At 54.5% G+C, this 27338-nt stretch overlaps 9 protein-coding genes across 9 annotated transcripts; 4 read left to right on the plus strand and 5 right to left on the minus strand.

The window, feature by feature from the left end:
• Positions 1-166: 166 nt before the first annotated feature.
• On the minus strand, positions 167-1870 carry UV8b_03599 (uncharacterized protein; the record flags this gene model as incomplete). Its single annotated transcript, XM_043141097.1, has 4 exons — positions 167-931; positions 1000-1221; positions 1328-1529; positions 1593-1870. The coding sequence occupies 4 exons, from the start codon at positions 1868-1870 to the stop codon at positions 167-169; spliced, it is 1467 nt and encodes a 488-aa protein (XP_042997031.1).
• A 1652-nt stretch (positions 1871-3522) lies between these two features.
• UV8b_03600 (uncharacterized protein) lies at positions 3523-5475 on the plus strand (the record flags this gene model as incomplete). The annotated part of the gene is made up of 2 exons (XM_043141098.1): positions 3523-4484; positions 4563-5475. The coding sequence occupies 2 exons, from the start codon at positions 3523-3525 to the stop codon at positions 5473-5475; spliced, it is 1875 nt and encodes a 624-aa protein (XP_042997032.1).
• Positions 5476-5830: 355 nt separating this feature from the next.
• Positions 5831-6535, minus strand: UV8b_03601 (uncharacterized protein; the record flags this gene model as incomplete). The annotated part of the gene is made up of 1 exon (XM_043141099.1): positions 5831-6535. One exon carries the CDS (start codon positions 6533-6535, stop codon positions 5831-5833), a length of 705 nt encoding a protein of 234 aa, XP_042997033.1.
• Positions 6536-7467: 932 nt separating this feature from the next.
• UV8b_03602 (uncharacterized protein) lies at positions 7468-8496 on the minus strand (the record flags this gene model as incomplete). The annotated part of the gene is made up of 1 exon (XM_043141100.1): positions 7468-8496. The coding sequence occupies one exon, from the start codon at positions 8494-8496 to the stop codon at positions 7468-7470; it is 1029 nt and encodes a 342-aa protein (XP_042997034.1).
• Positions 8497-10347: 1851 nt separating this feature from the next.
• Positions 10348-11052, plus strand: UV8b_03603 (uncharacterized protein; the record flags this gene model as incomplete). Its single annotated transcript, XM_043141101.1, has 1 exon — positions 10348-11052. The coding sequence occupies one exon, from the start codon at positions 10348-10350 to the stop codon at positions 11050-11052; it is 705 nt and encodes a 234-aa protein (XP_042997035.1).
• A 318-nt stretch (positions 11053-11370) lies between these two features.
• UV8b_03604 (uncharacterized protein) lies at positions 11371-11826 on the plus strand (the record flags this gene model as incomplete). The annotated part of the gene is made up of 1 exon (XM_043141102.1): positions 11371-11826. The coding sequence occupies one exon, from the start codon at positions 11371-11373 to the stop codon at positions 11824-11826; it is 456 nt and encodes a 151-aa protein (XP_042997036.1).
• Positions 11827-12348: 522 nt separating this feature from the next.
• On the minus strand, positions 12349-15219 carry UV8b_03605 (uncharacterized protein; the record flags this gene model as incomplete). The annotated part of the gene is made up of 4 exons (XM_043141103.1): positions 12349-12517; positions 12600-14752; positions 14843-15007; positions 15097-15219. The coding sequence occupies 4 exons, from the start codon at positions 15217-15219 to the stop codon at positions 12349-12351; spliced, it is 2610 nt and encodes an 869-aa protein (XP_042997037.1).
• A 3890-nt stretch (positions 15220-19109) lies between these two features.
• On the plus strand, positions 19110-19999 carry UV8b_03606 (uncharacterized protein; the record flags this gene model as incomplete). The annotated part of the gene is made up of 3 exons (XM_043141104.1): positions 19110-19113; positions 19194-19593; positions 19696-19999. 3 exons carry the CDS (start codon positions 19110-19112, stop codon positions 19997-19999), a joined length of 708 nt encoding a protein of 235 aa, XP_042997038.1.
• Positions 20000-20933: 934 nt separating this feature from the next.
• UV8b_03607 (uncharacterized protein) lies at positions 20934-25815 on the minus strand (the record flags this gene model as incomplete). The annotated part of the gene is made up of 3 exons (XM_043141105.1): positions 20934-21020; positions 21154-25513; positions 25586-25815. The coding sequence occupies 3 exons, from the start codon at positions 25813-25815 to the stop codon at positions 20934-20936; spliced, it is 4677 nt and encodes a 1558-aa protein (XP_042997039.1).
• Between the last annotated feature and the right edge of the window lie 1523 nt (positions 25816-27338).

A 27338-nucleotide genomic window follows, 5' to 3' on the forward strand; every position in this document is an offset into this window, starting at 1 on the left:
AGCTCCACATTAGGCGGCAATGAATGAAAATCGATGGGCAACGAAGAAGTATTGAATCATTACAAACGAAAAAAGAAAATGCGTCTCTTATATAACTACTCTTTCGCAGGACCCGGTGCTTATTATCCTTGTTCCATCACAAACCATCGGTAGATGACCTACCATGTCAGTCTTGTGGCTTCAGAGACCCAATGAAATGTCTGTCACGAGAAATCGAAGGCTCTACCATTTGCAAGCTGGTAGACTTGCAATTCTCGCAGCCGCAATTTTGAACACCATTGCAACGGGACACCTTGAACTCAGTACACGTGTCTGTTGAGGAGACGCCGAGCCTACTTGCCAACCGATTCGTCCCGCGAGAGGAGTCATACCTCCCGTACCCCATCCTGACACTCATAGCCTTCACGTCATCACACAGAGCACTCCAGCTTGTCATGAAGAAGATGGTGGCATTCCACACTCCCTGAAGCGGCAAGACACAGCCACTCGCGATGCTGAGCGGATAGCTGACCTGTCCCTCATTTGCAAGAGAGTACAGCCTATTCACAGAGCTAGGTATCCATGTGATCAACACGGAGAAGCCAAATATGAAGCTCGTGCGAATATACGCCATCTTGACAGGATCAAGACGCCTGAGCTTCATCGATGCGGTTGACGCCAAAAGGCCGAATTTTCCGGCGAGCGTTGATCTGTCGGTGCATTGGCCACCCGAAGAGCATGTCGTCACAAAGTTCTGAGCTGTTATGGCTCTGCGATCAAGTTCAGAGTCATTGAGCAACGTCGGCCAGGATCGATTGCACGCTCGAGAAGGAACAATGTGTGTAGCTGGTGGAGCGGAGATGCCCTCCTCAAAGTCAAAGCCTAGAAAACCAGAGGTGATGTGGATTTCGGTTACTGCACGACCGTAGCTTTTGGTTGGCCTCGTCGAGCCCTGACTCGTTTAGAAACTCGTTTGAAACGACCCGGTCCTGGCGAGGTACTCAAAGTGAAGAAACTCACCGCATCTTCAGAGTTCCTGTTTCCACTATCTAAAGGAGACGCACTGCCGCTAATGCTGTCGTACTTTGGGATTTTGAAGTGCAGCAGTTGGTTTCTTCGCCGGAATACGTGACAACCCACAGCGATGTAGATGAGGACGGAGAGAAGAATGCAGATCCAAATTGGGATGTAGTACGCATAGAGACGGACAATGCTCCACCTCGGGCTAATCCAACACCACAGCTAGGATTGCGTCAGCATCACAAGGGATTACCTTTCCTCTTTGCTTTCTTCTTCTTTTTTTATGCGGCCAGTCGGGGGCGAGGCTGGCAAGTAAAGTTGGACTCACAGCCGCGTCACCAAACACGGGACCTTTTGGATCGCCTCGAATCGAAATGAGCACAACGGAGGGAATCATCGGGCCGCCGTAGCAAATGACGCAGTATATCCATGTATACTTTCGAAAGGTCGCTGGATTCGCGTTGTTGAAGAAGACCAGAAAGACGTTGACTGCCATAGCACACGACCACCAAGGGTCGGCTTGCATGAACCTGGGCAGAGCGCCACGGAGCGCTTAGCAGTGAATTCTACATTCATGCAAGGGAAAAACGCACCATTCGAAAAGCAAACCCTGGGTCTGACAGAGAGACGAGTTGACCCCCATTCTGAGCCCGTCATAACCCATCATGGCAGCAACACTCGCGCCAGCATTGGCAATCGACGCAAAGAAAAGGAACAGGTTGGGGGTCGTCCTCAGTCTTCTGAACACAGCGTACGAAACAACGGTCACTGTTATTGCAGCCATGGACATTGCCGCCCCTGTGCGCTCAATCGTGATGAGGGTGTTGGTGTGCTCGGCGCTGAGCCTCGATCCGTCATCGCTTGATTCCATGATGGGTGCGAACGAGGGAAGGTACTTGTACACGTTGAATGACAGCAGGGGCGCAGAAGCGACTGGAAATGTCGACACATTTAACAATTCAAAGACGAGGACATCGATCAGAAGGAGGGAAACGATGGCAGCTTTTTTCTTCTCTCTACATTGGAACGAAACGCACAAGTATATAAGTTCACGACGGCCTTGGCGGCACCAGCTGGCAATGGCCATTGTCGGTTGGCGTAGGACGCGGCCGTGGACCTTGGCAGCTGTCAACCAGGTACGAAGCCATGGGAGGTTGGAGAGCTGTGAATTGCGAGGACGAATGGGCTACCAAGAAAAAATCGATTAGTATTTGGGAATGGGAAGCTATCGAGGCCAAAGCTTGCACATTCGTGACACTTTGCCGTTGCATCTTTCAATGGCCACACACACACCGCTTGCACGATGCCGGACGTGGCGCAAGGGGAATATATATGTATATATATAGAAGGAGGAGGAGGAGAAGATGATGCTGATGATGATGATGAAGATGAAGAGAAACGAGGAGCGAAGCGCACGGTCCCGTTTACAGCTTTCGACGTCAGCCTGGCACATCAAAGTTTCAAAACAGGCCGCGGTCAAGTTCCGGCTTGGATCAAATTGCAACTTGCAAAAACGGGCATCGGCCCAGTCCCAATGGGGCGTTGCCAAGAACGGGTTGATGAAGCTGCAGAGATTTAGGCAGATGGTTGGTGCAGATGGCTTGCAGGGCTGTGAGCCAATCAGGCGTCAGGACAACGATGGGCTCCACTGGCAACGTGGAAGCTGGTTGACCTGGATGGCCTCACGTCAAACGGCTCCATGGAAAGTAGAGTCTGTCCTGTCCATGAATCATGTTTGATGAAGCTTGATTGTCCGTTGCTTGATTTGACAACAAAAACAACGGTGCTCAACTCCGGGCTAAAGGCACTGCGCCCAGAGGTGTGGTTGTCAAACTGCCTCGCCCACGGCCGTTTGCGTCTTGGGCGACTCTCTTAGGCGACTCTCTGCCCAGGTTTTGGAGTCTAGACCCTGTAGCCAGTCAGTGTGCGGAGTAGTGCACCCCCCAACGTGAGGGAGCTGTCACTGTCCCCGTAGTCTGTGGGTTACCTTGCCGATCCCGTTGTTGATCCCTGGGTGTTGTTGTTTTCAATCCATCGGGCGTGAGGTTTGCTGTTTGTTGCTTGCGGATGCCGGGTTTTCGGCACCCGTTGGTCCGTGGCTTGGTGCGGCTTGACGTCATATGGCTTGGATGGCAGGTGTCACCCAGGTGGAACTCTGGGGCTAACGCTGCTAACTCGGCAACCTCCTCCGTACTCCGCACAATTACATTACATTAGTTGCTTCTTAGTATCTCCGAAGCTCGGCCGCCCCGTCAGCAACATGCGCAGCCCCCACACCTTGTACTCCGTACCTTTACCTCAACCTGGTCTGTTTTCCCGTTTCTTGGCCAAGGATTCTGTCTTTGGCGATTGCTTCTGTCTTTTGACCATGTCCATCATTGTCCCCGTGCCATTCCGTTCCGCGACCCTAAAGGCAGCCGCAGCCGCAGCCGCAGCCGCAGCCACGCATCTGGTGCTTTTGTGCCACAGTCGAGGCCGTGTTGCAGCTCGTTTCGCCGTTTCGCCCGACTTCAAACTGCCCAAATGGCGACTGCCGCGGGTCATCAACAGGGCCTAGCAGAGGCTGCATCTGACCAGGGCAAACCAGCAAGCCTTGGCAATGCGAAGCCCCTGGGGGACGGAGGCGTGCCGCGCAGCAGCCCGACGCACGCTTCTGGCTCGGGCCTGGGCTTGAAGAAGCCCACCAAGCCCAAGAAACCTCCCGGCGGTTTCGACAAGACGCCTCTCCCCCACGCTCCGCCCGGATACACCGTTCGGTTCGGCTTTCGCTACGTCGCCAACCTCTCCCCGGGAGACCTGAGCACCGTCTCTTCCGACGCCTTCCTGACGGCCACTCTCAAGGCGTCAAATCCAAAGAGACATAAAGAGGACCCAGACCTGGTCCATAGAACGCGGACCGTGCGGCGAAGCCTCGATCCGGAATGGAACGACGAGTGGGTTGTGGCAAACGTTCCCCCTTCGGGCTTCACCTTGAAGTGTCGCATGTATGACGAGGACTCGCCGGACAAGGACGACCGCCTGGGCAACGTCACTGTCAGAGTTGCCCAGCTCTCCGAGCAGTGGGAGGGAATCCCCCCCCCAGGCAAGGAGTTTGAGGCCAAGAAACGAATGATTAGCAAGCGGGCTTTCCTGCTAAAGGGGGTCATCAGCTGCCTGCACCCTCGCTCTTGCGCTCATCTCACTCCACGGCTGTGCTTGACCATGGAAGTCTTGGGCAAATCAGATCCGCCACATGCCCAAATGTATACCCTGGGACCTACCACTTGGACAAAGCACTTTAGCCCCATGATTGGCCGGTTGACGGGCACCAAGGTCTATGAGAATGCGGAAGACGACCAAAAGGAGCCATCGCAAGAGAAAGAGCCAGCCGACGAGGACAAGGACAAGGACGAGGATAAGGATAAGGATAAGGATAAGGACAAGGACAAGGACAAGGACAATGACAAGGACAAGGACAAGGCGAAGAGCAAGAGTCAAAAATACGAGTAAGCATCCCAGCAAGACTTGAACCGGCTGCAAAGCTCCGTTCACAACAGGGCTTGCACTAACAAGCCCAACTGCAGCTTCCAGGCAAACGAGATGCAGCTGCAGGGCCCGGTACCGCCAGAGCTCTACCATCGGTACGTTGAGTTCCGGCCCATCATCGGCTCCATGTTCCTGTCCAAGGGGCTCCGGGGCAAAATCCTCAACATGGCGCTTCACAAGCAGCACAATCGCATATACAACTTTGACCAGTCCACGGAATGGGGAGAATTCGAGCCCTGCTCCGAACAAGCGGCTCTTTCCTTTCTCAGGCTTGCTCACTTTGACGAGGGCGGCAGGCTGTTCACCTACGTGCTGACCCTGGATGGAGTATTCCGATTCACCGAAACCGGCAAGGAGTTCGGCATCGATCTTCTGAGCAAGCACACCATGCATTCCAACGTGGCGACGTATATTGCCTGCTCCGGGGAGTTTTTTGTCCGGAGGCTCCAACGGCCCGACAGCTGCGACAGTCCGGAACCCAAGCAAAAGGTGCACCCGACAGACGAAATCTCTGGCGGACCGCCCGAGGAGGCGCCTCCTCCCGACCCGGCACACTATCAGCTGGTGATTGACAACGACTCGGGGACGTACCGGCCTGACAAATCCATCCTGCCCAAGTTGAAGAGCTACCTGGAGAAGAACTTGCCCGGCCTCGGGGTCGTCGCTATGCATTGGGAGGAGGACGAACTCAAGAAGCTCAAGAGCGCGCAGCTCGCCACCAAGAAGAAGGAGGGTCGCATGGTCAACGTTGTCATGAACAGGAGCGTCAGCAGTATCAGCTCGGCAGAGAGCGAGCTAGAGGGCCGGGACGAGACGTGGGAGTCTGGAAAGAAGAGCAAGCGGGAGGCTGCTTTTGCCGCGGTGGAGGATCCGTCCACCCTGAAGAAGGCTCTCAAGGAAGCGTTGCCTAAAAGTCACGGCGAGCCGTCCACGTCGAGTGCGGCCGCCTAAGTTTTAATAAGGGGGGGGGGGGGGGGGGGGGGGGGGCGAAATCCGGGAGCCGAGTGGTCAGGTTGATGTGATGAGACGGTCCAGATGATGTGTCCTTGACACGACCTGGTGACGGAAACAAGCCGAGGGGGAAGGGGGGAACGCAGTCAGCATCTCTGGCGTCTCTTTGTTCTGCCCCTTGCTTTTCCCTCCCCTTCCCACCGCTGGTTGTGTTGTTCTCGCTGCACCACCACGCTGCACCACCACGCTGCACCACCATTGCATATATATGTCCCAAGTCCAAGTATAGTAATAGCAGGCAACTTTACCGCATCTTCGCCACCTGCAGAGGGCCAACCAGCTCAAAGGCTTGGCCTCAGAGACTCGGCCTCAGGGCCACCCACACGCTCGCCGCCGTGGCCAGCACGACCCCCTGACCATCCCTCAGCTCGCACCTCACGCGCGTCTTCCTCCCGTCGATGCCCTCGGTCCACGACGTGACGCGCACCACGGCCGGCAGGCGGACCGGCCGGCGGAACTCCATCTCCAGCCGGGCCGTGACGCTGCTCCGCTCGTGGACGAGGCCGCGCTTCCCCAGCGCCGTGTTGATCTCGTTGACGGTGCCCATGGCCTCGTCCACCAGGGTCGCGGCCATGCCGCCGTGCAGGAGGCCCCGGTACCCCGTCAGGCCGTCGCCCAGGGCGAACAGCGCGTCCACCCGGTCCACGGGGCGGAGGGCGTCCCGCGCGTGGGCCGCGTCGCGCGGCCGGAAGAAGCAGAGCATGTGCTCCAGCCCGCGCGGGTGGGAGGCCAGCGTCGCCCCGACGAACTGGTCGTGCTGGGGGGACGCGGGATTGACGCACTGCGGGATGAAGGGGATCGCGGCGGGCGCGGCGGGGCCCGGGCTGTCGTCGTCGGGGCTGTCGACGTCGGGGCGGAGGAGCAGCTCGGCGCACCAGGGGATCGAGGTGAAGTAGGCGACGGTGTCGGCGTAGAGGTTGGGCGGCGTGTTGGGGGGGAAGAGGTTGAGGCGGGGGCAGAGGACGCGGTTCAAGGGCGTGAGAGGGGGGGGGTCCGACATGGTGTCTGGTGTTTGGCTGGCCTGCGTAAGGTAGTCGCCGACTCTATTCTACTCCCTTCTCCGTGGGTGAGGGCGACCATATATTCACGGTTTCTATACGGTTTCTACGGAGCATTTGGGGGGGAAGAGGAGGGGGTGTGGTGGTGGTTGGAAGTAGTGATGAGCCCAGCACAGATACATACCTACCCACCTAGGCAGGTATTAGTTGACCCCTGCCTTAGGTAATCTAGGATTTGCTACTGTACATAGTACAATCGGGATTTCGACCTAGGATTTACTAGTAAAATCGGATTTTAACCTGGTAGGCGCCTTATCAGGATTTTGACCTAGGATTTAGTAGTAGAATCGGGATTTTAACCTGGTAGGCACCCTGCTGGGTTTTGACCTAGGCCGGCACACGGCATATATACAAGTCATAAAGTCGCCTCAGGCTTCCATCTCTGTCACGGCAATGAAACAATCACAACTCGGAGCACAGCGCGTCTGGTCGGATCCGGCACAATCATTCCCAATCTGCTCTACACGCCCGCGGCAACACAGCCGCTGCCTCCCTTGCATGCTCTCACAGAAACTGCCTCGTCAGGAATATAAACCAAAAGGCCGATAGGGGGAAAACCAGCTGCCGCAGCAAAAGACAATTCCGTCACAATCCATAGCCAACCCGATTTCCTGGGGTGCTCCCCGTTTCGCCAAAAGCCACCAGGTAAAATGTGCAATGCGGCCAGCCATTCAATGCCAATGCCGCAACAATTCGAATTTCTGTCTCGTCTGGATTCCAAAGTCGCCGTTTCAAGAGGCAGGACAACTGACGGGCTTGGATAGCCGACTGGTTGTGGCCCCGCCAGCAGTTCAGGTCTCCGTCTTCCTGGCTAGAATTGTAAAAGATAAAAGGAAAAGAACCAAAAAAAGAAAAAAAAAAAAAAAACCTCTCGTCACTGCAGCCTCTGCGTGGAGATGGTGGGTGGCCTTTGTAACCCAGGTCCAGTCTTGGCTCCCGCGTATGCTGTCGTCTGGCTTGCCGCTGTCTGGCTTGCTGCTGATGCCCCTTCGACCGTGACATTCTGCCGCGCTGGGTCCCGTCGTCGTGACACACATGGCTTCTTCTGCAAAGGTGACCCGGGCGAGCATTGGCTTCTCCTTTTCCTGCCGCCATCGGCGCGGCATTCGGGAGCGCTTTTTGGCGTTTGAATGGGCCGTCGTTTGCCTGGGGTGCATTCCGGGTCCTTGGTCGCTTTCGCAATTCTTTCGGGAAAGCTTGGTCTTACCATCTGATCAAACAAGCCCAAGAGGTTCGAGGTCTTGGGCCCGCGGGCCAGCTCGGAGATGGGATATAGCTTCTGTGGCGCCGACGTGTGTAGTTGGAACGACTTGCGGGAAATTTGCTTGACCGGCCCGAACGTGGTCAGCCGTCGCCTCAGGTCTGCTTCCTCACGGCTGCTGCACAGCGGTATCCTGAAGACGTCCCCGGAGAATGATACGGGGTCCTCGAGGGCCTCTACCCGCTCCAGTATCCTTTGCGCTGGACTGTCGCTGGACCCGGATATGTCGTCTTGCAGGTTGAAGTCCGGGTATATCCCTCTCTGCCGAATGATGTATCGATGCCGTGCCTTGATCAAAACAGTAACCAGGTCTCTCAGTATCATGGGCGTGACTTGGATGCTACCAGCAGCCAGTTCGCACGAAACTCTTGTCCAGAAAGTAGCAGAGCCTTTGCTTTCCAACACGTCCCAGGCTGTTACGCAATGAAACAGTGCTCTCCAGATGAATGAGGACACATGTTTGGTAGAGCTTCCTTTTGAAGTCTTCAAGCTGAGATGCTGAAACAAGCCTTCGTCCTCATGTTTGGTGGGGAGAATCGAGTCTCGCGGATCAAAGTAAAAGCCATGGAGTCTGCAGCGGATATAATCTTCTACTTCCGTACGGGCTACGTTTGTGTCGCGAAACGGGTCTTGTAGCGTCATGTTCTCGACTTGAGAGGCTAGCATGAACTATGACGAGTCACTAGAGTTGATGGGATCCCAACAGCTACCTCGGCGGCACTTGTATTCTTACACGTTGCCAAACGGAAGACAGACGACGAAGAAGAAGAAAATCGCGTGAATGAACAAACAAAAGGCAAATGGTAACAAGGCGGGAGCTAAAGGGGCAATCGGGTTGCTAGGTTTGTAAGCCCTGGCGTTTCTTGCTCTTTCTTTTCGATAATGTTATTCCCTACCTCGAGCCGTTGAAAAGTACATGTCAACACGTCTCTGTCTGCCAAATGGCCGAGACGCGGCTGCTATTGTGTTCGGGGGACAAACAAAGCTGGCATCAGCTGGCTCGCAGTTGCCACGCTACAATGCCACTGTCGCGATGGTCGCCTGCCGGTTGCGAGGGAGAATGTTTTCCCCACAAAGGTCGACTGACAGCCACTATTCGCGACGTTCAGGCAGCAGGCAGCAGGCAGCAGGCAGCAAGCCATCTAGGCCTCGTCGCTAATGAAGCGTCCACAAGGATCCCCAAGCAGCAGTGCTTTCCGCCCGCAACAATTCGTCGAGAGAATCCAAAGCCCATGGCCCAAATATCGCATTGCCGCCAGTCCTCCACCCGCGGCTTTGCCCCTGGATCGCTTGTTTGGCTTTCCGAAGCAGTTCAGGCGGAACATGGCTATTTTCCTTTTTTTGTAACACAGAATACCACGCTGCGGTTCAGCAAGTCGAGCAGCACGCCACGTTTCTGCCAATATTCATTGCAGCAAGCCTCTGGCTGACTTGCGAAAACGGAGGCGGTTATGCAGCTTCGATCCGGGAAGATGCAAAGGCCGCGATTAGACAAAACTGCCAACCCAGGGTACTCATCCTTTAGGGGCATCGTACGCTCCAGATGAGGATCCAGCTGTTTCCATGGCCCAAAGAATCCAACAGTGTGCCAGACGGGACGAATAGAAGTAAAGAAAAGAAGACCTGGTCGCAACATACAGTGATGATGGAACCATGAGCAAGGTGAGCGACTCGCAGTAGGAAGGAACCGTTTGACAGTGCTTCCTGCACCAAGTTCCAAGACATGGCAGCCTGATGATGAGTGCTCCAATAGTAGACCACGTACCGCTTTCTTTGGATTTGGGCGGGATGGATTCAAACGGGTTGAATCGTCCAAATGGGGGTCTGATGGTTCCCACAGCACAATCATATACGCAGTTTTATATAGTTTTCGCTTCTCATCCGTGTGCTTTTCTTGGGAGAGGGCCAAATTCGACTGGCTCAGCACCTCGAGCTTCAGCCGGCACGGCCTCTCCTTTTTATTAGGAGAGTTCGCCCCATCGCAAGCAGCCCGTGTATGTTGTGTCTGGTCAAGTTCCTGGGCACTCTTTCATCCAGGTGACGAAGGTGGAACTCGGTACCGGTGGAGAATCCATTTCGGCCGAGCCGTTTTGGAGGGTAAAAAGTCGGAATCAAGCCTGATGAGCCAATATATCACCGAGAATTGGTTTCTTCTGAAAACAACGGCAAACGTTAACTTTGGGCAGATTTTTTTCCTATATAAAAAGAGCAAGAAGAAAGGAAGGAGAGAAGAAGAAAATGAAGCAGTGGCGTCATCGGCATCACATCGGATTAACAAACGGTGCCCCCGCTGATTCGCTGAACTTGGACAGCGACAGCCATCAGGAACCACGCACGTTTGGCTGCGAACAAACCATCCCAGCACGGCTGCCCCCGAAGCAGCATTTGCGAGGACTGTTCCTTTAACCGGCATCATCACTTGTGCGCTATTCCGTCCTTCATAGCGCCCCCTCTCTTCTTCATCCACCAGGTCCACCAGGCTCCGGCCGAGCCATGACCTCGACGACGACCGACGACGACCAGGTCCCCTTGCACCACAGGAAAGCCTTTGGGTCGGGGCTGAAGCGCCAAAGGGTCGAGTTTGTACGCGCCTCCGCGTCCGACGGTGGCGCCGCGCCCGTCTCCGCCGAGAGCGGCCCCGATTCCGGCGTGGGCGACCTGTACGCAAGCATCGTCCTGGGCGGCCGACCGGCGCCGCCCACGCGCGGGATTTCTCCCTCTCGACCCGAGCCGAGGGCCGGGGCCGCAGCCGCAGCCGCAGCCGCAGCCGCGTCCGAGACGTGCGCCGTCTGCAACGTGCGCGTCGCCACGTCCGCCGAGGAGCATGAGGCGTCCCTGGCGCACCAGGTGAACGTGCCGCATTCCCACCCGCCGTCGTCGTTGGACAGGTCCCGGATGGGCCTGCGCGCCCTCCAGGCCCAAGGCTGGGATCCAGACGCGCGACGCGGCCTGGGCCGCCGGGGAGAGGGAGTCCGGTATCCCCTGACGGCCAAGCCAAAGGACGGTACCTCGGGCGTCGGAGCTGCGGCTCCCGAGAAGCGAAGGGCGACCGACGAGGCCGCCCCGCCTCGCAGGCTGTCAGGCAAGGAGCTGAAGGCAGCCGTCGCCCGGGACCAGGCGCGGGCGCAGCGCCTGCAGGAACACATCTACGGCAGAGTCGATGTTGACGCCTATCTCGGAAGAAAAATGGACGACTAGGCGAAGCATCTCTCCCAACACCGTGGCCTTTTTTTTTTTTTTTTTTAATTTATGTACACCGACTCTTGCCGGGCGGGTCTCTTTCGAACGAGAGCCGAGAGATTCAATCGGAGCATCTGCCCCCAAGGCAGGGTCGACCAGTCTCTGTGTCCAACCAACTGCAGCATGCAATCTCCGTGGCCAAGCGGAGCAGCCCCGGCAACCTGTCAGCGATGCTGGCAGGTTGCTGCTCGAATGGCTACGTCGTCGGAGACGCAGCCCAGCCCAGCCCAGCCCAGCCCTCGCTGGAAACTCTTGGCCGGGCATGCGAGGCTCGCCATGTCCCGTCTCCGTGTTCACGCCCCCCTGTCATACTTTCCTTCTTGTAGAACCGGAGTGGCGGTAGCCAACTCATCGACACAGCCGAGCGGCATGGTGAGGCTGATGCAGCAATCCGGGGCCAGAACTGGACGAAAGCTTTCTGGCGCTATTTCAACCCCCGGCGTGCTGGCAGAAAAATTACGAGACGCTGCTCGGAGAGGACGGTGGAAACCATCGGCTGAGGTTTCGATCCGTCACCGCGTCCACCTGGGCAGCTCGAGCCGCACGATTCTATCGGGGATATCTTACAACTGGCCGAGGGCGATGCCGCTACATCTACAAGGACGAAAGCCTGGCCGAGGGTTATGCCGCTACATCTACAAGGACGAAAGCCTGGCCGAGGGTTATGCCGCTAATCTACAAGGACGAAAGCATCTTGTCGATGACTGGCGAGATGCCACTCTCTTATCTTAGCTGGCCATTTGCTCATAGCGTGTTCCTGACATATCCCCCTGCAGTGCTGCCGGTGAATGCAGCTGTGCGGATTCCCAAGATGCTGGTCCACTGTCCCTATTTGTCCCGGGAACTTTTGATCGAGGCCCGGGATAAGCCAAAGGCGCTTACCAGCCATCGTACTGTAACACGAAAAGAAGGAAAAGAAGGAAAAGAAGGAAAAGGAGTACGGCGGGAAACAGGCGATGCAACGTGTTTCCATATTGGAATCAAACGTTGTGAAATCGAGGAATGCAGCGAGAAACAAATGATGCAGCATCCATATGCCATGTTGAATCAAGGGCTGTGAAAACTGTTTCCCAGCAGATATCATGTCCATTAATAAACAATACGGGGTGTCTATCGAAGCGTCGTCATCAGTTCGTTTCCGCCTCTTTATTCCAATTTGATCCACAAACAAAAGAACAAGACCCAGAGACAACAACGGCCTACCCACCACTCTGCCAGTGGATATCCACCATCCACCACATGGTATGCAACGGGCTAACTTCTGCGCGTGCTGTCTAACCATACATTGTCGTCCCCAATGCCTAATGAGCTGTCGGCGTTGGGCAAGATGACGGTTGGCTCGTCTGGTGAAGATTGGCCATCAGCGGTAGACTCTTCTTCTGGCAAGGTGGGAGGATCTTTGTATACCCATGGTTGTTGCAAGCTTCACGGCTAACCGTCAGTACAGTGTCCTCAATGATTCATGCCCACAGGACAAGGGCAATGATAAAAAAACATCAACCTACGGAGTAAACAAGCTAGGGTTGACAAATGTCAGTCCCCTTTCTTTAAACTCATCCAAAGTGCTCCCTCTTCTAAGCAGCTGCTGGTGAAAGTGTGGCACGTCTTCATCCGACGCCTGCTCCTCAACCGCCTCCTCGGAGTAGCCCTCGTCGTCTCCGTGCCCACCCTTTTTGATCGCCCGTAGCGCAATGTACTTGGTCAAAGGCTCGAAGCGCCTGTTGAAGTAAAAGCTGTACCAGATTGTGAATGGAAGAAGCGGTAGCACTGCAGCGGATTGTATAAAAGCCTTGGAGGAAGCAATTTGCCCAACCATGACGGTCTCGAAGACCAGGAGGCCAATGACGATACGGTAGCAGATTATACGCCACGCACCACCAGTAGCATGCTGAGGTTGATCCATTGCGTAGAGTAGCATGTACTTGAACGTGAAATATCCCAGGCCGAAATAGATGATTCCGAAAAGCAGAATTTCATACCCTTTGAGCAGGACGCTGTATATGATACACAAGTTGAAGACTAGCAGGGCGGTGGGTAGGTAGAATCCGTATTGGAATGTCGGCGGCTTTTGTAGTTCAGCGTAATCCCTGGGTGTGACGGAGAACCATCGATATAGGGGGAACAGAATCACGCTCCCGACTTCGAGGATTCGGAACGGCATGAGGCCAATGCCTTGAAGCATGATGAAGGACATGTAGAAGACGGACAGCTGCTCCACATCTTGCGCGATTAGCTTTGGGATCAAGCTCGTGTCTTTGAGAAAGCGTCTCAGAACGCTCCAGAATTCGAAACCCGTCCTTGACACGGCAAATACGAAAAAGGTGTTGAAAAAGGTGAAGAAGAAGTTCTTGGAAATCAGGGACAGTTCAACATCTCCCTGGGACACCATGCCTTGGTGATTCGACAACCAGTCGTAGAGGTAAGGGACTGACACGTTGAGGAGCGAGACTACCAAGGTGGGCGCGCTGTTTTGGAAGAACGACTTGATGAGGGGGTGGTCGCTTAGCCAGGCAGCGAACCTGGGCAAGAACTGATCGATTGTACATATGCTGAGCCAGGACGCTAGGAAGGCAGTCGGGAAGATCCAAAGCAAAGTCAGGACCGTAATAAAGAGAGTGATGGCCCAGGCTTTTAACCGGCGAATGCCTCGCGAAGCATATGTGTTCTTCCACACAAGGTCGGACGGCGATGGCGTTGCTTTAGTCAAAAACCGGCCAGGCCGAGGATCTATTCTGGCCTGAATAACCATCTGACAAGATGCGACAGAGTCCATGGTGACGAGCGCCATATCTGTTGCTGGGTATTCCTTTTTCCTGGCCTCGACCACCTGCTCATCGATGCGGTGGAGCTTCTCCTCGTAGTAATCAATCGCGTCGACCCTACGGCTGCACAGCAGCAAGGGGCCATATCTCAGGGTGAGTTGCGGCCTGTCCCCTCTGTAGATGTGCGACTGATCTGGCTCGCCGGAAAGTAGCCGAGCGTTTTCCGCAGCCTCCTCGTCACTGTTGGCGCCGCAGCCTTGGCCGTTGACAGCGTCTACATCTTCTGTCTGGGTGGCATCACTGTGCTGCTTCATGTCGACGCGTCGGGACTTTATATACTGCGCCCAGGATGCCTCCAATTTCCGCAACAACTTGTTCCGCTCAGAAATAAGCCGGTCAAGGTATTCCCAATCACGGCACAATGTGACCGAGTCGACAAGACCAATATCGAGCTTCTCAATCAGGTCTTTGAGCTTTTGCTCGGATCTATGCTTCTTGGGGATACCCGTAAGTCGAAAGGTTCGGTCCGTGATGGTGGACTGGGAGCCCAAGTACTTTTGGCGAAGATCGATGATCCGAAACGTCTCCCAGTTGATGGAGTAGAGCGTCAGGGCGACGAAGAAGTATGTAAAGAAGACGTATGCCCACAAGTATGGCATTTCACGACTTTTATCCTCGTCATCATCTTTCAATATAGCTAGGTCGGCTCCAAGCAGTGACGACGATTCGCCGAGTAGCTGCCAACCGGTTCGACGTGAATCGCGATCTGGTGGTGGTCTCAAGGGAAGCTCCAGCCCTTCGCCTCGAAACTTCATGTTTATTGGTCCTAGAACGACAATGGCAAAGAAAGCCATGATTGAGAAGAGACGAATAGCCATTTTGAAAAAGGCCAAGAACTAGCAAGGTGTCAGCGTCTCCATCTCCTCTCTTTCCCCTCCCAACCGGCATACCGGTCCAACGGAGCCTGGGGGGGAGTCGGAACTGACCACGAAGGCGTCGAGGCCAGAAGCAGCGAGGACCTGTTTCTCGCTGATTCTGTACAGCTGTGGTATCCATCCAAAGAAGGAATCCGTCAGGGTCGGCAGGTCGACATGCGGGTCGAGGCGGCGTTTATGCGCCGCGTAAAGTGCTGGCCATCTCGGTCGGAGTATCTAGCCAAAGCGAAGGAACATGAGCGCGGGTTTCTAGGGGAAGATTTGGCAGCACAAGAACAACAGCGACGACGACGACGACGACGTACACAAAAAGTGAGCAGGGCCGAGAGTCCCAGCATCAATGACAAGACAAACTGCACCTGCAGGTTCTTGTTGCTCGAAGGACTGATGATGTCCTCGTAGTTGCACGTCTCATCCTTGGGCTCCATCCTGTCTCATGGCTGTCGGCGTCGTCGTGAAGCACCAGCGCAGTAGCGGATCACGGTGATACGTCATGCAGGCAAAGGAAAGGATGAGTAAAGGGGCGAGTCCGATCCAAGCTTCAAATTGCGGTTGGTCTTGAAGTTGGATCTGAAGTTGGTCATGACTGCTCAACCACCATCCAGTCGGTTGTCAGTTGCAGTTAAGAAAAGGCTCGTCTTTTGTCTTGGGCAGCCAGCCCTGCACTGTGCAGTTAGCTACTCGGTTGCTTACCAGCTAATGTGAGCTCTTAGTTGACCCATGCCTGCTCCTTCTCTCCTCCTTCGCCCCAAACCCTGTCGACGTCCGTCGGGTGTGAGCCAGGCGTCGTGCACGGACCACTACCTAGGCATTGACGTGCAAGTGGGGCCACGTGCCCGCCGCTCCTGATTGGCCAGGCCCTATTGGCTAGTTCGTGACGTTCCGCCTTTGGAGTTGCGACGGATACTTCCCTGGTCCGTTCCGCGTGCCGCATTTGAAGACAACCCTTGGGGAAGCAATCATGCCTTGCTTTAGGCCACGCGAACCGTGCGACTCATCTCCAAAGGTACGATTGAGACGGTCTATGCAACGCTATTCTATTGAAGAGACACTTGCCAGGCTATGCACAACGCAGGTCAATCCCCTGGCTTTGGCGTCACGACCGCCGCCCCATGTCCTCCCCACGCCTCACCCGCCAGCAGGGCCTCAAGAGGCAACTTGGCCCCCTCGAAAATACTAGACGCTGTGCGGAGCACTATCAAGGCGCCGCCGTGCCGGCACGGCTTTGATGAAATATTTTCGTGTGGTTCTCATCACAGAAGGCATCGGCGACGTTATAGCGCAACTGGGCATCGAAAGAAACCACATCTCGAGGCACCGTTGCATATCGACATGTACCAAAAAAAAAAAAAAAAAAAAAAAAAAAAGAGCCCAGGGGGAAACGATCGTGCAACGATCGCTTTATCCATAATCAATCCGGGGGTGCTTAGACGAGGCGATCATGGGCGCGCAGGTGCTTGTAGAACCAACTCTTTAGAGTCCCTTCTGACCAAAGGCAAGAATGGTTTTGGGTCCCGGGATTTATCCTGCATCTCCGTCAAGGACAGAGGCTTACCAACTGTAGCCTCCTCGTGCAACTGAGATTCCGCCCTGAGGGATGCCGGTCGTGAAGTGCCGTCAATCTGTCGCCAGTTCTTGCCTTTTCTCCTCTTCTCCGCTACAGGTAATAAATAGGTCTTGGTACCTGAGAATGTCTGGCTAAGCCGTATGACATTTCCTGGATATGGTGGGTGGTCATGTGCCCTCGCTTCAAGATAAAACAGTGTAATATGAGGCAAGCTGAACTACGACAAAGAACAATTATTTCTGCCATCATGTCTGTTAGTGGCTACTTAGAACCGTATACTCTGTATCGATCTGGAGAGGAAATGCCATGGCAGACATCTCGGCTTCATCACCATCACACCACCTTTGTCATGCAGGCCTAACTGGCTACCTATCCAGTGACTTGGCCAGATGCGCTGCGGGTCTAGATACCTCTACAGTACGACAAGCTCCAGGCGAGGTTAATATCGTCTTCAAGTGTAGCTCTACTGGACTCGAATACTCGTGAGATAATTTACAAGACCCCGTCGATCTAGGGCGGGGGAGACACTACCAGCTCACCATTCAGTAGCAATCCAGCAGACAAAGCTGCTTGAGCTTTCTGCTTGTACAGTACCAGAATGCATGGAGCCAAAGCTATGGACATGGACCAGCAGAACAAGACCGGCCATGCATAGTCGCAGAGTATTTGGTGTTTGATACGGAGTAGACTTGGCTTGGTTCGTCGAGATCTGAAACTCGAGCCTTATACGAGACAAAAAGTATGCATCGCACCGCTTTCCTCATTGGCGCTCTCTTCCAGGTCGAAGCAACAAGGAAAAACTTGGAGTCTTGCGTTGGCACGTTGGCACTTTTAGTGCATTGACCAGCAAGGCTGATGGAGAGGCCAGCCGATAACTTGAGCTAGAAAAAGCCGCACAGCAATGTGCGCGTCTTTGATTCATTAGCTTGCGCATAGTTCGAACCATATTTCCCACGAGCAAGGTTGAACGAAACCTACTAGCGTTGATATGCATTGTACACTGGAGGGGAAGAAGTGAACGAATGGATTGGGGGCAAGGTGATGACGACGGCATTCATCCATTGTCTGCACAATGGCATACGCATACGGTTTGATGGACGTTTGGCACATGATGATGGTAATCCAACCATGAAACAAACGTTGACGTCCTGTAGTTGCCGCGGCCCATCACGATAATTCCCGAGAATGAGTAGGGAAGGAGAGATTGCCCACTAAAGGTACCTAAATTAATATGACAGCAGCCGGCAAAAGGTAGCTGCATGTAAGAGCTAGGCGATGTAAACAGCAGGAGCAAACAGCAGGTGCAAGCGACAAGAGACGGCGCGGAGAGTAATTGATGCCACATTAGGAAGTACGTCGTGATTCAGCCCATCAAGTCTGGTGTACTCCGTACTTGGAAGGTATGTACCTTGTCGACAAGGTGACCGACCGACTTTGACTTTCCGAGCAATAGCAGTGGCCGCTCCACTGCCAAGTCGGTTAAGACGAACCCATGTTTCCCTCGCCTGTACGGACGTACGGATATGCGTCCCTAAGTTGTTTCTATTGACGTCTTGAACTCTTTCCGAGGTGCTGCATTTGCCCGAGAATTGGCGTTGATGCCTGAGGTCCCTAACAAGGATACGGGGTGACATGACATGCTAAGTAACCCAACCCAAGAAAAATGCAGCCTTGCCCTACCAGGCGCCGGTACTTACGGAGCACTGCCTCCTTGCTGGGGACGCCAAGTACCTGAGGCTGGAAGGGGGGTTGCGGAGGGTTTCTTCCTCCTGCTGCGCACACGGTTCGGGGCACGCAGGTTGCTTACGGCAGGTACCTTATTGACCGTGCTGTTATGTTGCAATGACTACCCGTCTGCGACTAAGTGGCTACCAGGTACCTATAGTTAGGAGGTATGTAGAAACCCGTAGCAGGCGTCAACTTGGAAGTAGCACGGAGTACGGAGTATGGAGTGGCTCAACTACTCGCGAGATTGCGTGGCATGGCTGGCGTTTGGGCTGCCTTTTTTTTTTTGATGCATCCCCCCCTTCTCATCCATCCCCCCCAGCTCAGCTGAGCTGAGGCCCCAGTCCAACAGCGAGCCTGCGGCCCTCCATCCTCCCAGGCCTTCTTTCATCCTCCATCCTCCATCCTCCATCCTCCATCCTCCATTTCAACTTGCTCAGGCCCCCCTTTGGTGTCGTGGGTTTCCATTCCTTTCAGCATCATCAACCGGCAGCATTCGCTACTTCACCCGACCATCGCCGGCCCGTCCAGGATTGCTTTGGTGCAAACTGTCGAATCTCCGAAACTCCCACCTTGCTCCGACTCACCCTGCCGTACAAGGCACAGATCGCTAACGGGGGCAATTTGACTCCGTCTCACAAGTACCTGTATTCAGCACCGATTCTCTCATCTCTCGAGATCAGGTTCCCATCAGCTCCCCATCCTTGGCCCGGACTCATCATTCGTGTCCCACTCCGCCAAACGGCTGGACTGTATACCGCGACGGACTCGGCACCATTTCTTTCCCTCGGACGACAACCGCCAGCAGTTCAGCACAGCGGTATTGGCGTTGGCTGGAGCGCGATATCAGCAACGGTTTATCAGCGGCTCGTGCTCCATTGTCTGCTATCCCGAAATTGGCCCACTCGTTCCTCGTAGAATTGCTATCCTGTGAGGCTTCTCTGTGTACGAAGCAGATGCAGGGCTCGACTCCGCTGGTGAAAAACAAGGACCTACACCGGAAGAACAACATTTATCAACGACAAGATGGGTAAGCGACATATCCCCCAAGTGCAATGTTCGCTCCGAATGATCGAGTTCGCCCCCTTGGCTAATCTTGCCGAAACGTAGGCCTGTCCTACACGATTGTCCCGTTCGACGACCCAAACAAGTTCCCTAGCTGTGCCAAAGCCTGTCAGCCGCTATGGGATGCCAATGGCGGCTGTGTCCCTCCAGCGATCCCCACGGCCGATGTGAGCACTTACGATTCGTGCTTTTGCGCCAACGGAAAAGTTGCGCCGTTTATGAACGCTGCTACTGGAGTTTGCGACGCGGCCTGCCCCCCTCAAGGCTTGAGCTCCATTGCTCACTGGTATTCGACTTTCTGCGAATCCGTCAGATTTTCGGGCAACACTCCACAGACGTCCAATACCGGGACCCAGACCGCTGGCGCAACAAATACGCCAGGTTCTGGCGGCACCAGCAGCGGCAGCAGCGGCAGCAGCTCCAGCAGTACCGGCGGAGGTGACTGGTAAGTCGCTCTCTATAGCGTTCCCTCAGAGTTGGACCCTTTTCCCTCCTCAAACAAGAAGAAAAAGGAGGAGCGAAATCTGACCTGCTGCCCTGAATCTAGGCTTTCCAATCATTGGCAATGGGTCATAATGCTGGTGGTGCTTGTCGTTGGCATCACGGGCATCTGGATCGGCGCATGCGTCTGGCGGCGTCGATATCTGCGCAAGAAGGACCGGCAGCTATCGCTCGGGCAGAAGCATTCGGGATCCGCCAATATCCCAGCTTGGGGTCCTGCCGTTACCGGCTCCGACTTCGCCTCGCCGCCAAACGCTCCTCAAGGTCGTGACGCCGCAAGGGAAGGCTTGAGCGAAAAGTCGCGGAAAGACAAGCACAAGAAGAAGTGGACAGTTACTGAGCGCACGTGAAACGGGCCATGTCATCCCCCTTGAAATACAAAGGGCTCGTCGATTACTGCACGCCCCTCGAATCCCGGATCCTGCTTCGTCAACCTTCCACGCTGGCATTTCCTTGCCGCCAACGACAGGCGCAACACTTCTCGCACCTGCGACACCTGCCTGTCACAATCTACCTGGCATCTATAGCCAATCTGTTTTTTTTTCTTTTCTTTTCTTTGTGCGCTCGACGCATTACGCATATACCAGACGGGGAGCTTTGATCTTTTTTTCCATTGTCCTTTCCAAATCGCCCGATATATGGCTGACTCTAAGCCGAACCCAAAGAGTTGTCCTCATCTTGGTTTGTCTCGGCTCCAAGTTTTTAATCTTCTTCTCCTTGATGATGTGCAGCAGACGCAGACAGCAGCTCCCGACGGGACAAAGAAGAACACAATCCGTAACGTCACAATGCTTTTGACCTGGCGTTGCCCGGCCTGTTTTTAAAACATTTCGGTTAGCCCCCTTGTCTCCCCTCCTGTTCCTGGTTTTTATCTTTATCACTTCACTATTATTACCATTCTTGTTTTTGCTTTGGGCCTAGCTAGAAGACACAGGGCGTTTTCACCGGAGGATCCTCGGATTTCCACATCATGGCTATAGAGTTGTCGATACTAGGTCCCGATTCTGGACGGTCAGTCTCTTGGCCGGGAGGAGGGTCTTGAGGGATAACACGGGGTTTACGTGTCAACGGCGAATAGCCCAAACCTACTGATCCTACGTACATATTTTCCCTACAAGTCTGCAACACACTGTCCGACTGCGGTTCAGAAATGTTGGGTGATTGATGTAGGAAACTTGCTCATTCGTCTGCTCATGCAATGCTCCCTCTATAAAAGTGGCGCACCAAGGACCGGGATTATATATATGAAAAAAGCGTGCTTCCAAATGGAGGGTCCTGTTTGCATTATGCCTTCTGCTCCTTTAGCTGCTCCTCCACACCGTCCATGTACAAGTCGATCAAACAACCAGCTGACCAGGCTTGCGTCGGGCTCTGCAGGACAAACGAAACAAAAAGCGAAGCGTTAGAAAATGGTCCGCAATTTTTTCGCCAAAAAAAAAAAAAGAAAAAAAAAAAAACTAGAGGAAATACGTATCAAGCAAGGGGGAAAAGGGGACAAGCTCACCGAGTCTGGGCAATGCTCGCCATTCTTTTGCGTCAGTTCTGTCAAGCCTGCCCATTCATTCTCCTGAATCATCACTTCGCATCCACCCAATCGCCTCGTCACTTGCTGAAATGCCTCGACTCTGCCCTCCGACGTGGTGCGGCGTTTCAAGTCGAATTTGAGGAGAGCTCGAAGGAAAAAGCCCGTCGGCCAGAGCCATTCGGGCCCTTGGTGATAGTTGCGACCTTTGCTCGTGGCGAAATCGTCGCTGTCCTCGCTGTTGCGGTAGTATGGGCGATAATTGAGGTCTCCGGGATCCAGCGTCGCCATGCCCGTAGGTCCCCGGAGAACGCTGTCAGCCAGACAGAGTGCGTGCATGGCGTGATCTGGGTCGAACAAGTCTGGCGCGACAGTCATGGCAATGGCGAAATTTGGTCTAAGCTGGTAGTCCTCATATTCCTTGCCTGACCTGTACAGATCCTTGTAGATTCCGCGACGGTTGACGATGCCAGAGTTGACGTCGTACTGGGAATCTTCACCCGGCAGTGACGGCACGTAGTAGCACCTCTCGAAGTTGCTCTTGATTCGACCCGCCCAGTCTTGCAATGTTACCGTCTCCCCGCCCGAGGTCTTGACCGACGAGTAGGCGTATTCGCCTTGCTGGTTCATCGCTGACAACCAGGTCAGCGTGCTGTAAAGAAGCCCGGTAATCTCGATGGCAGCGCCGTCTCGTGGCGTCGCCGGGATCCCTTTGGACCCTGCCTTTTCACTTTCGCCCATCTTGTCCATCCATGTTCCACAATTGAACTGGTTGCCGCCAAAGATGATGCCTGTATCCCAGTCTACATGGATTTTTTGGTTGAACCCTTCCTCCTTCATTTGCGAGTCAATCTGCGGGCCGGCGTTGGCTTCTCGATATTTCATACCGGAAGCGTGCCTCTGGAGGGCCTCTTGAATAACATCTTCCAGGGTGCTTTCTGTCGAATAAGCCCGGGAATCGCTGGCGGGAAACCAAGTATCATCGTACGGCAGGAACCGCCTCTTGATGGTGGACTTCAGAACGGAGGCCCCTTCGGGCGATAGCCGCACGTAGTCTTGGATGGTTTGCAGGAAGAACCAAATGGAGTCTCGCGAGTTGTAGCGTGGGGCATCGCCGCTGCTGAGAAGGTTGGGGATCATGCCATGTTTCAGAACACTGGCAAACGCAAGAATGTGTTCCTTGGCCTCGGCGAAACGGCCCGTGCCAAGATACAGACCACGCATGGAAATGAAGACATCGCGTCCCCAACACCTCGCCCATTCCACCGCAAAATGTGGCAGGCCAGCTGCTAGGGAGGGAACGGCCTTGGTCGGCCACAAGGACGCAGACTTGACATGGCCGGTCTGCTGGACGCTGACAAGCGCCAGACTCTGAAGGAACCATTGACCTTTCCTGATGTCCTCGCCCATCAGCTCCAGAGCCCTCTCCCGACTGGCATTATGAGCCGTTCTCAGTAAAAGGCCAAAGTATCGAGGAAGGAGGAAGTTTGGGATGCTTCGAACCGCGTCGAAGCGCTCCCGCAGCCATGTTGCGGGGCCGGCAAGCTGCTCACTGCCCTCGGTTTCACTCATTCGTACAACGCGGCCAAGGATGTAATCAAGGGCCCAGGGACCATCTCGGAGATTTTGGCACAGAGGATGCGCGAGGTTGTTTTCGCGGATAATGTCCTTGAGGATGCTCCACCACCCCTGCAAGCCTGCATACACCAATTTGCCATGGCCTGGAATATCGTAAGTTCCGTCGCGACCGCCGTTTGAGTCAAGTTCCTCAGCCTCGCACCGGTACAGCAGAAAGTTCAAATCGATCAGGCTGAGTTGACTCCAAGCTGCCTTTGCACCTGAAGTGACATAGGTGTCAAGACCAGCAGAGTGTTCTGCTGCGGGTATCCACGTCTCCAGAAGAGCGATACTACCAGGAGGGAAGCTTTTCTGCACGGTGATGACGGTATCGTCTCCATTGACGTCCAGATTAACACCTGATATGTCTGTAACCTGACTTGGTAGACCGACCAAAAACTGATCGTTATTGAGAGCCCTTTCCGTGGCATCCTTGCTTGCGTCTACTTCTAGGCTCCAGCTCCCCAGATGCCGCGCTTTTGTGCCCGAAAGATGAACTGGGTTCAAGGCGCCGTTGCCGGAGCCATTGCCGGGGAATGCAGTATGTGCTACGAGGAAATACCCTTTCCTTGACTTGGGATGAACTCTATGAACAGTGATATATTCGTCTTCGTGGTGAATGTGTGTTTCATCGTAGCCGTCCTTCCCCATCAGCGTGTGGATTTGATTTAGCAATTTCTTCACGCCCGCGATGCCATTCTTTCCTCGCCCAATCTTGACATGTGTTGAACGGGAAGATTCAGATGAATACAGGCGTGTCTCGTTGACGAGGTCAACGAGCTTGGGGTATATCTCGTCATATCCCATAACAGAGCCTGTTGCGCTGGCACACATGCTGACTAGTGCCGCATTGGGAAGAGTGTCTCGAGCATCTCGCTTCTGAGCAGGCGTTTCGTTATCGTGAGTGCAGTCCATGAACAGCGCGTGCACAGGAGTGGGTTTGATTCTGCGAATAACTTCTCTAGTGAGATCACCTTTCTCTTCAAGCTTTGAAGACGAGGTCGGTTCCCCTCGCGATATTTCGTCAATCTCGAAACTGCCGATGGGCCGGCCACCATGCCTGTGAACCAACCTGCTCAGCTCAGCCGTGCTCCACGCTTGCATTGCCTCTCTGATAAGAGAGCTGAGGCCAAGCCGTTTGACAAAGACATAGTCCGTTTCTTCCGAGCCGGTGAACAGCTCGGCGACAACATACAAGTCGGGTCGGACTCGACGTGCCTCGTCGAGGATGTACTCTGCAACATGAATAGGTGTAGAGTGGCAATTATCGATCCGCAATCCGACGAAGAATTTGGCCAGCTTACGCGCATACTTTGTCATGTGTTCCCAAAGCCAAGGGCTGTCTTCGTACTTTGACCCATACCGTAGCTTGACACAGTCACCCCAAATTATGACTTCTCTTCGCAAGTATGCCCGAGAATCCGGGCCAGCGTTATCGACTAGCGCGTTTCCCCCCCAAACCCAACCGTTGTTGACCAGCATGAGATTCCGTTCGTCATGGCAAGACGTCACTTCATTGCGAGGCAAACGAGTGAAGTATGTCTCAATCAAGGGATTCTGTTGGTTTATAGGACCGAGCTTGGGACCGCCATCATCCAAACGAACGTACTTGATGCGGTTATACAGCTGTTCCAGAATCTCCTTGACATCTCCATCATACTCCTCATAGAATGGCACATTGACGGCGTCGAGGATCCGGACCATTTCCGCCCGCGCGGCTGCCCTGTCTGCAGACTTGGAGGACTCGCCCTCATACTTGCCTAAGCAGAGTGAAAGCAGAGCCGCCGCTATGGTGGGATCCACCCTCTTTTTGAATCGCTCACCCAGGCGATCCAGACCCATGAGCCCGTGGCTCCGAATGAAGGCGACCTTCTCGGAAAGACCTGATAGTTGGAGCTTTTCCGCGACTGATTGAAACTCGGGCGAGTTTTGAGGCGCCGAAGTTTTACCCAGAACCCATGCTTCAACGGCCGCGTCGGCATCTCTTTCAACGTCCAAAACATAGTACTCCCAGAGACGAATTTCGGCAATGACTTGAGTTTTGACCGCTTCCATGATGAGCAAGAGGTCCTCTGTTGACTTTGGATCAACAGGTAGACCGAGGGGGCCAAGGTTCGAACTTAATTCCAGCAGACTGGTGTCCAGCGCATAGGCAGGCTCCAGCCAAGGGGCAGTGGAAAGGCTGTAACCAGCTTCAGGGTGCTCTTGAAGCCATTGCGTGTTGTGAGCGGTGTGGTTCAAAACAATGTCAGTCAGACTCAGCAGGGAATAGTCCCGCTCCAGACTTTCAACCAGCGTCCTGACGTCTGCTTCTCCGGCTGGGAAGCAGGTAGGATCCCAGTCGAGTTGATCGTACAAGCTATAAGGCGAGTTGGAAGCTCCCCGAACCTGCAGAGGAGTGAAATGAATCATGTTGTATCCTCGTTCACTGATTCCACGCAAGTGGCTCTTCCAATCGGATGGGTATCTACCCATGAATTTGCTAATGACGGAGAAGATGGACAAGGCAGGCAATGGAAGCGGAGAACCATCAAGACGCAGGCGCGGCGCCACATCTACGTAATAGAGCGGTGTCCTGTTCAGGCGAGGTGGCTCCTGCGAGGGTTTGTTGGCAATGAGCGGCTCGAGATCGGGCAACGCAGCATAGGTGGTGTAGAAGGCATAGGCGCCAGGTTGGTGGATCTCCACGGATACCTCAATGGTTCGATTGAAGTCGGGGGTTAGTCTGCAGATGGTTTCAGCTTGCGGGTTGACAAGAGGTTGGGGTTGTGGACTGGTGAATTGTAAATTGACATACTTGAATTCTCTGAAGCTGTCTCGTCGGAATTCCCTACCCGTCTCGGGCACATTTACCCACAGGCTGCCATGGCGACAAATGGAAGAGCTGCCTTCAATGGCGAACCGAAGTATGACTGGGTCATTGGACGGTGGGGCTATGTAAATGTAGTCTCCCACGATGTCGGGAGAACCATCGTCGTTGAGCGGCAAGAGGTAGACCTTGGTGGATGTCATGGTGCCTGGGCTCATGATGGGAGAAGCAAAGGAAAGCTCCCAGCAGCTCTTTGATCAATAAAAAGCACGGCTATGGGGCCAGACTGGACTCTGGTCTCTGGGTCTGCTCGGTACCCCGCGCTAACGCATGGAGAACCAAGACGTCAGCGTCGACGACGACGGGAAAAGGCCCGGAAAGACCCAGTCAGCGGCCTCTTCCAGGGAATCAGGCAGGGGTGGGGAATGCCTAAATGCCCCGTCAGTGCGGTCACCAGCGACTGCAGTCTTGTTTGGCAATGCAGTGCAGTCTCTTCTCCACCACTGCCGAGGAGCGAAGTGCGCGGCGGGTGGTTTCCGGCCAAGGTCAAGGGGAGGAGGGTAGAAGGGCCCAGCCTGGATAACGGTGACCCGATGACGACGGCGAGGGCAGCCTGGTGCAGCTGCAAGAAGAGATGGATTGGCAGTTGTGTTGAGCGAACTCCAGCGCCGCGGCCGATGTTGTAGCAAAAGGCCTTTCAGTGGCCTGGGAGAAAAGCAAAAACACAAAAACAGCAGAACAAACAGGTCTGGTAGGTCAGGCCAGCTGACGACATCAGCGTCAATCGGAAAAAGAAAAAGAGCGGCGGGCGGAAGCGACGACAGACAGCGCACAGCTAGAGTGGACAGAGAAAGCTGCCGGGAAACAGGTCAGTCAGTCAGTCTGATAGCGAATGCTCCGTATTAGCAAGGGAGAACATAAGGATATGCGTGGTTGCGCAACCAGAGCGACAGGAAGCGGTGAGGGTGAGGAATGGTGGTCGAAAACCCGTCCAGTGCCTCTTGGCAGGCATCTCGGCGGCATCTTGGCAAGTCGGGTGCATCTGGCGGCATCCTGGCGGCATCTTGGTGGCATCTTGGTGGCGTGTTGCCAGGGGATGGACCTGGTTGAGATCTCGATCTCGATTTGCAGACATGGGGGAAGGCTGAGCTGAGCCTAAACCCACTTGGTACTCCGTACAGCGGGTGAAGGTCAGCACACAGTGCGACCGTCCACAAAGTCTCCCACCGTCGCACCCAGAATCCCAGCTGCCTACGGACTACTCCGTATTCCTGCGCTGGGTACGGAGCAGATACAAAGTACCGACCGTGCAGGTCGTGGGCACCTCCAGGTCCCCAGGGGCAGAGCATACTTCGAACAAGTTGCAACTGGGAGGAAAGTGCTACTCGGTGCTGGGATACACCGTCTCAGAGTCGCAGATACAATTGAGTCTTTCAGCCAGCCTTGGATATTCGAATAATGCAGAGATCCGTCCTCCAAATTAGGCAAGGAAGAACAGCCATAGCAGGCCAAGTCCAATTTCCGTGCGCCTCATTCCGGCATCGTGGCAGCAGCGCTGTCTCACCTGACCACACACTCTACGTTTGAACGTGGACCAGCATCTTTCCCTCTTCCTCTTCTTCTTCTCACGGGGAAGGCACGCTCGCTATCATGTCTGTCCCGTCATTTCTGGCACATACCTAGGTACCTATATGTTAGGTAGGTACCTACCAGGTAGTGACTACGTCCTGCGAATGACCAG

The sequence above is a fragment of the Ustilaginoidea virens genome, chromosome 3 (assembly GCF_000687475.1).
Source record: "Ustilaginoidea virens chromosome 3, complete sequence".
In the NCBI taxonomy this organism is placed as follows: domain Eukaryota; kingdom Fungi; phylum Ascomycota; class Sordariomycetes; order Hypocreales; family Clavicipitaceae; genus Ustilaginoidea; species Ustilaginoidea virens.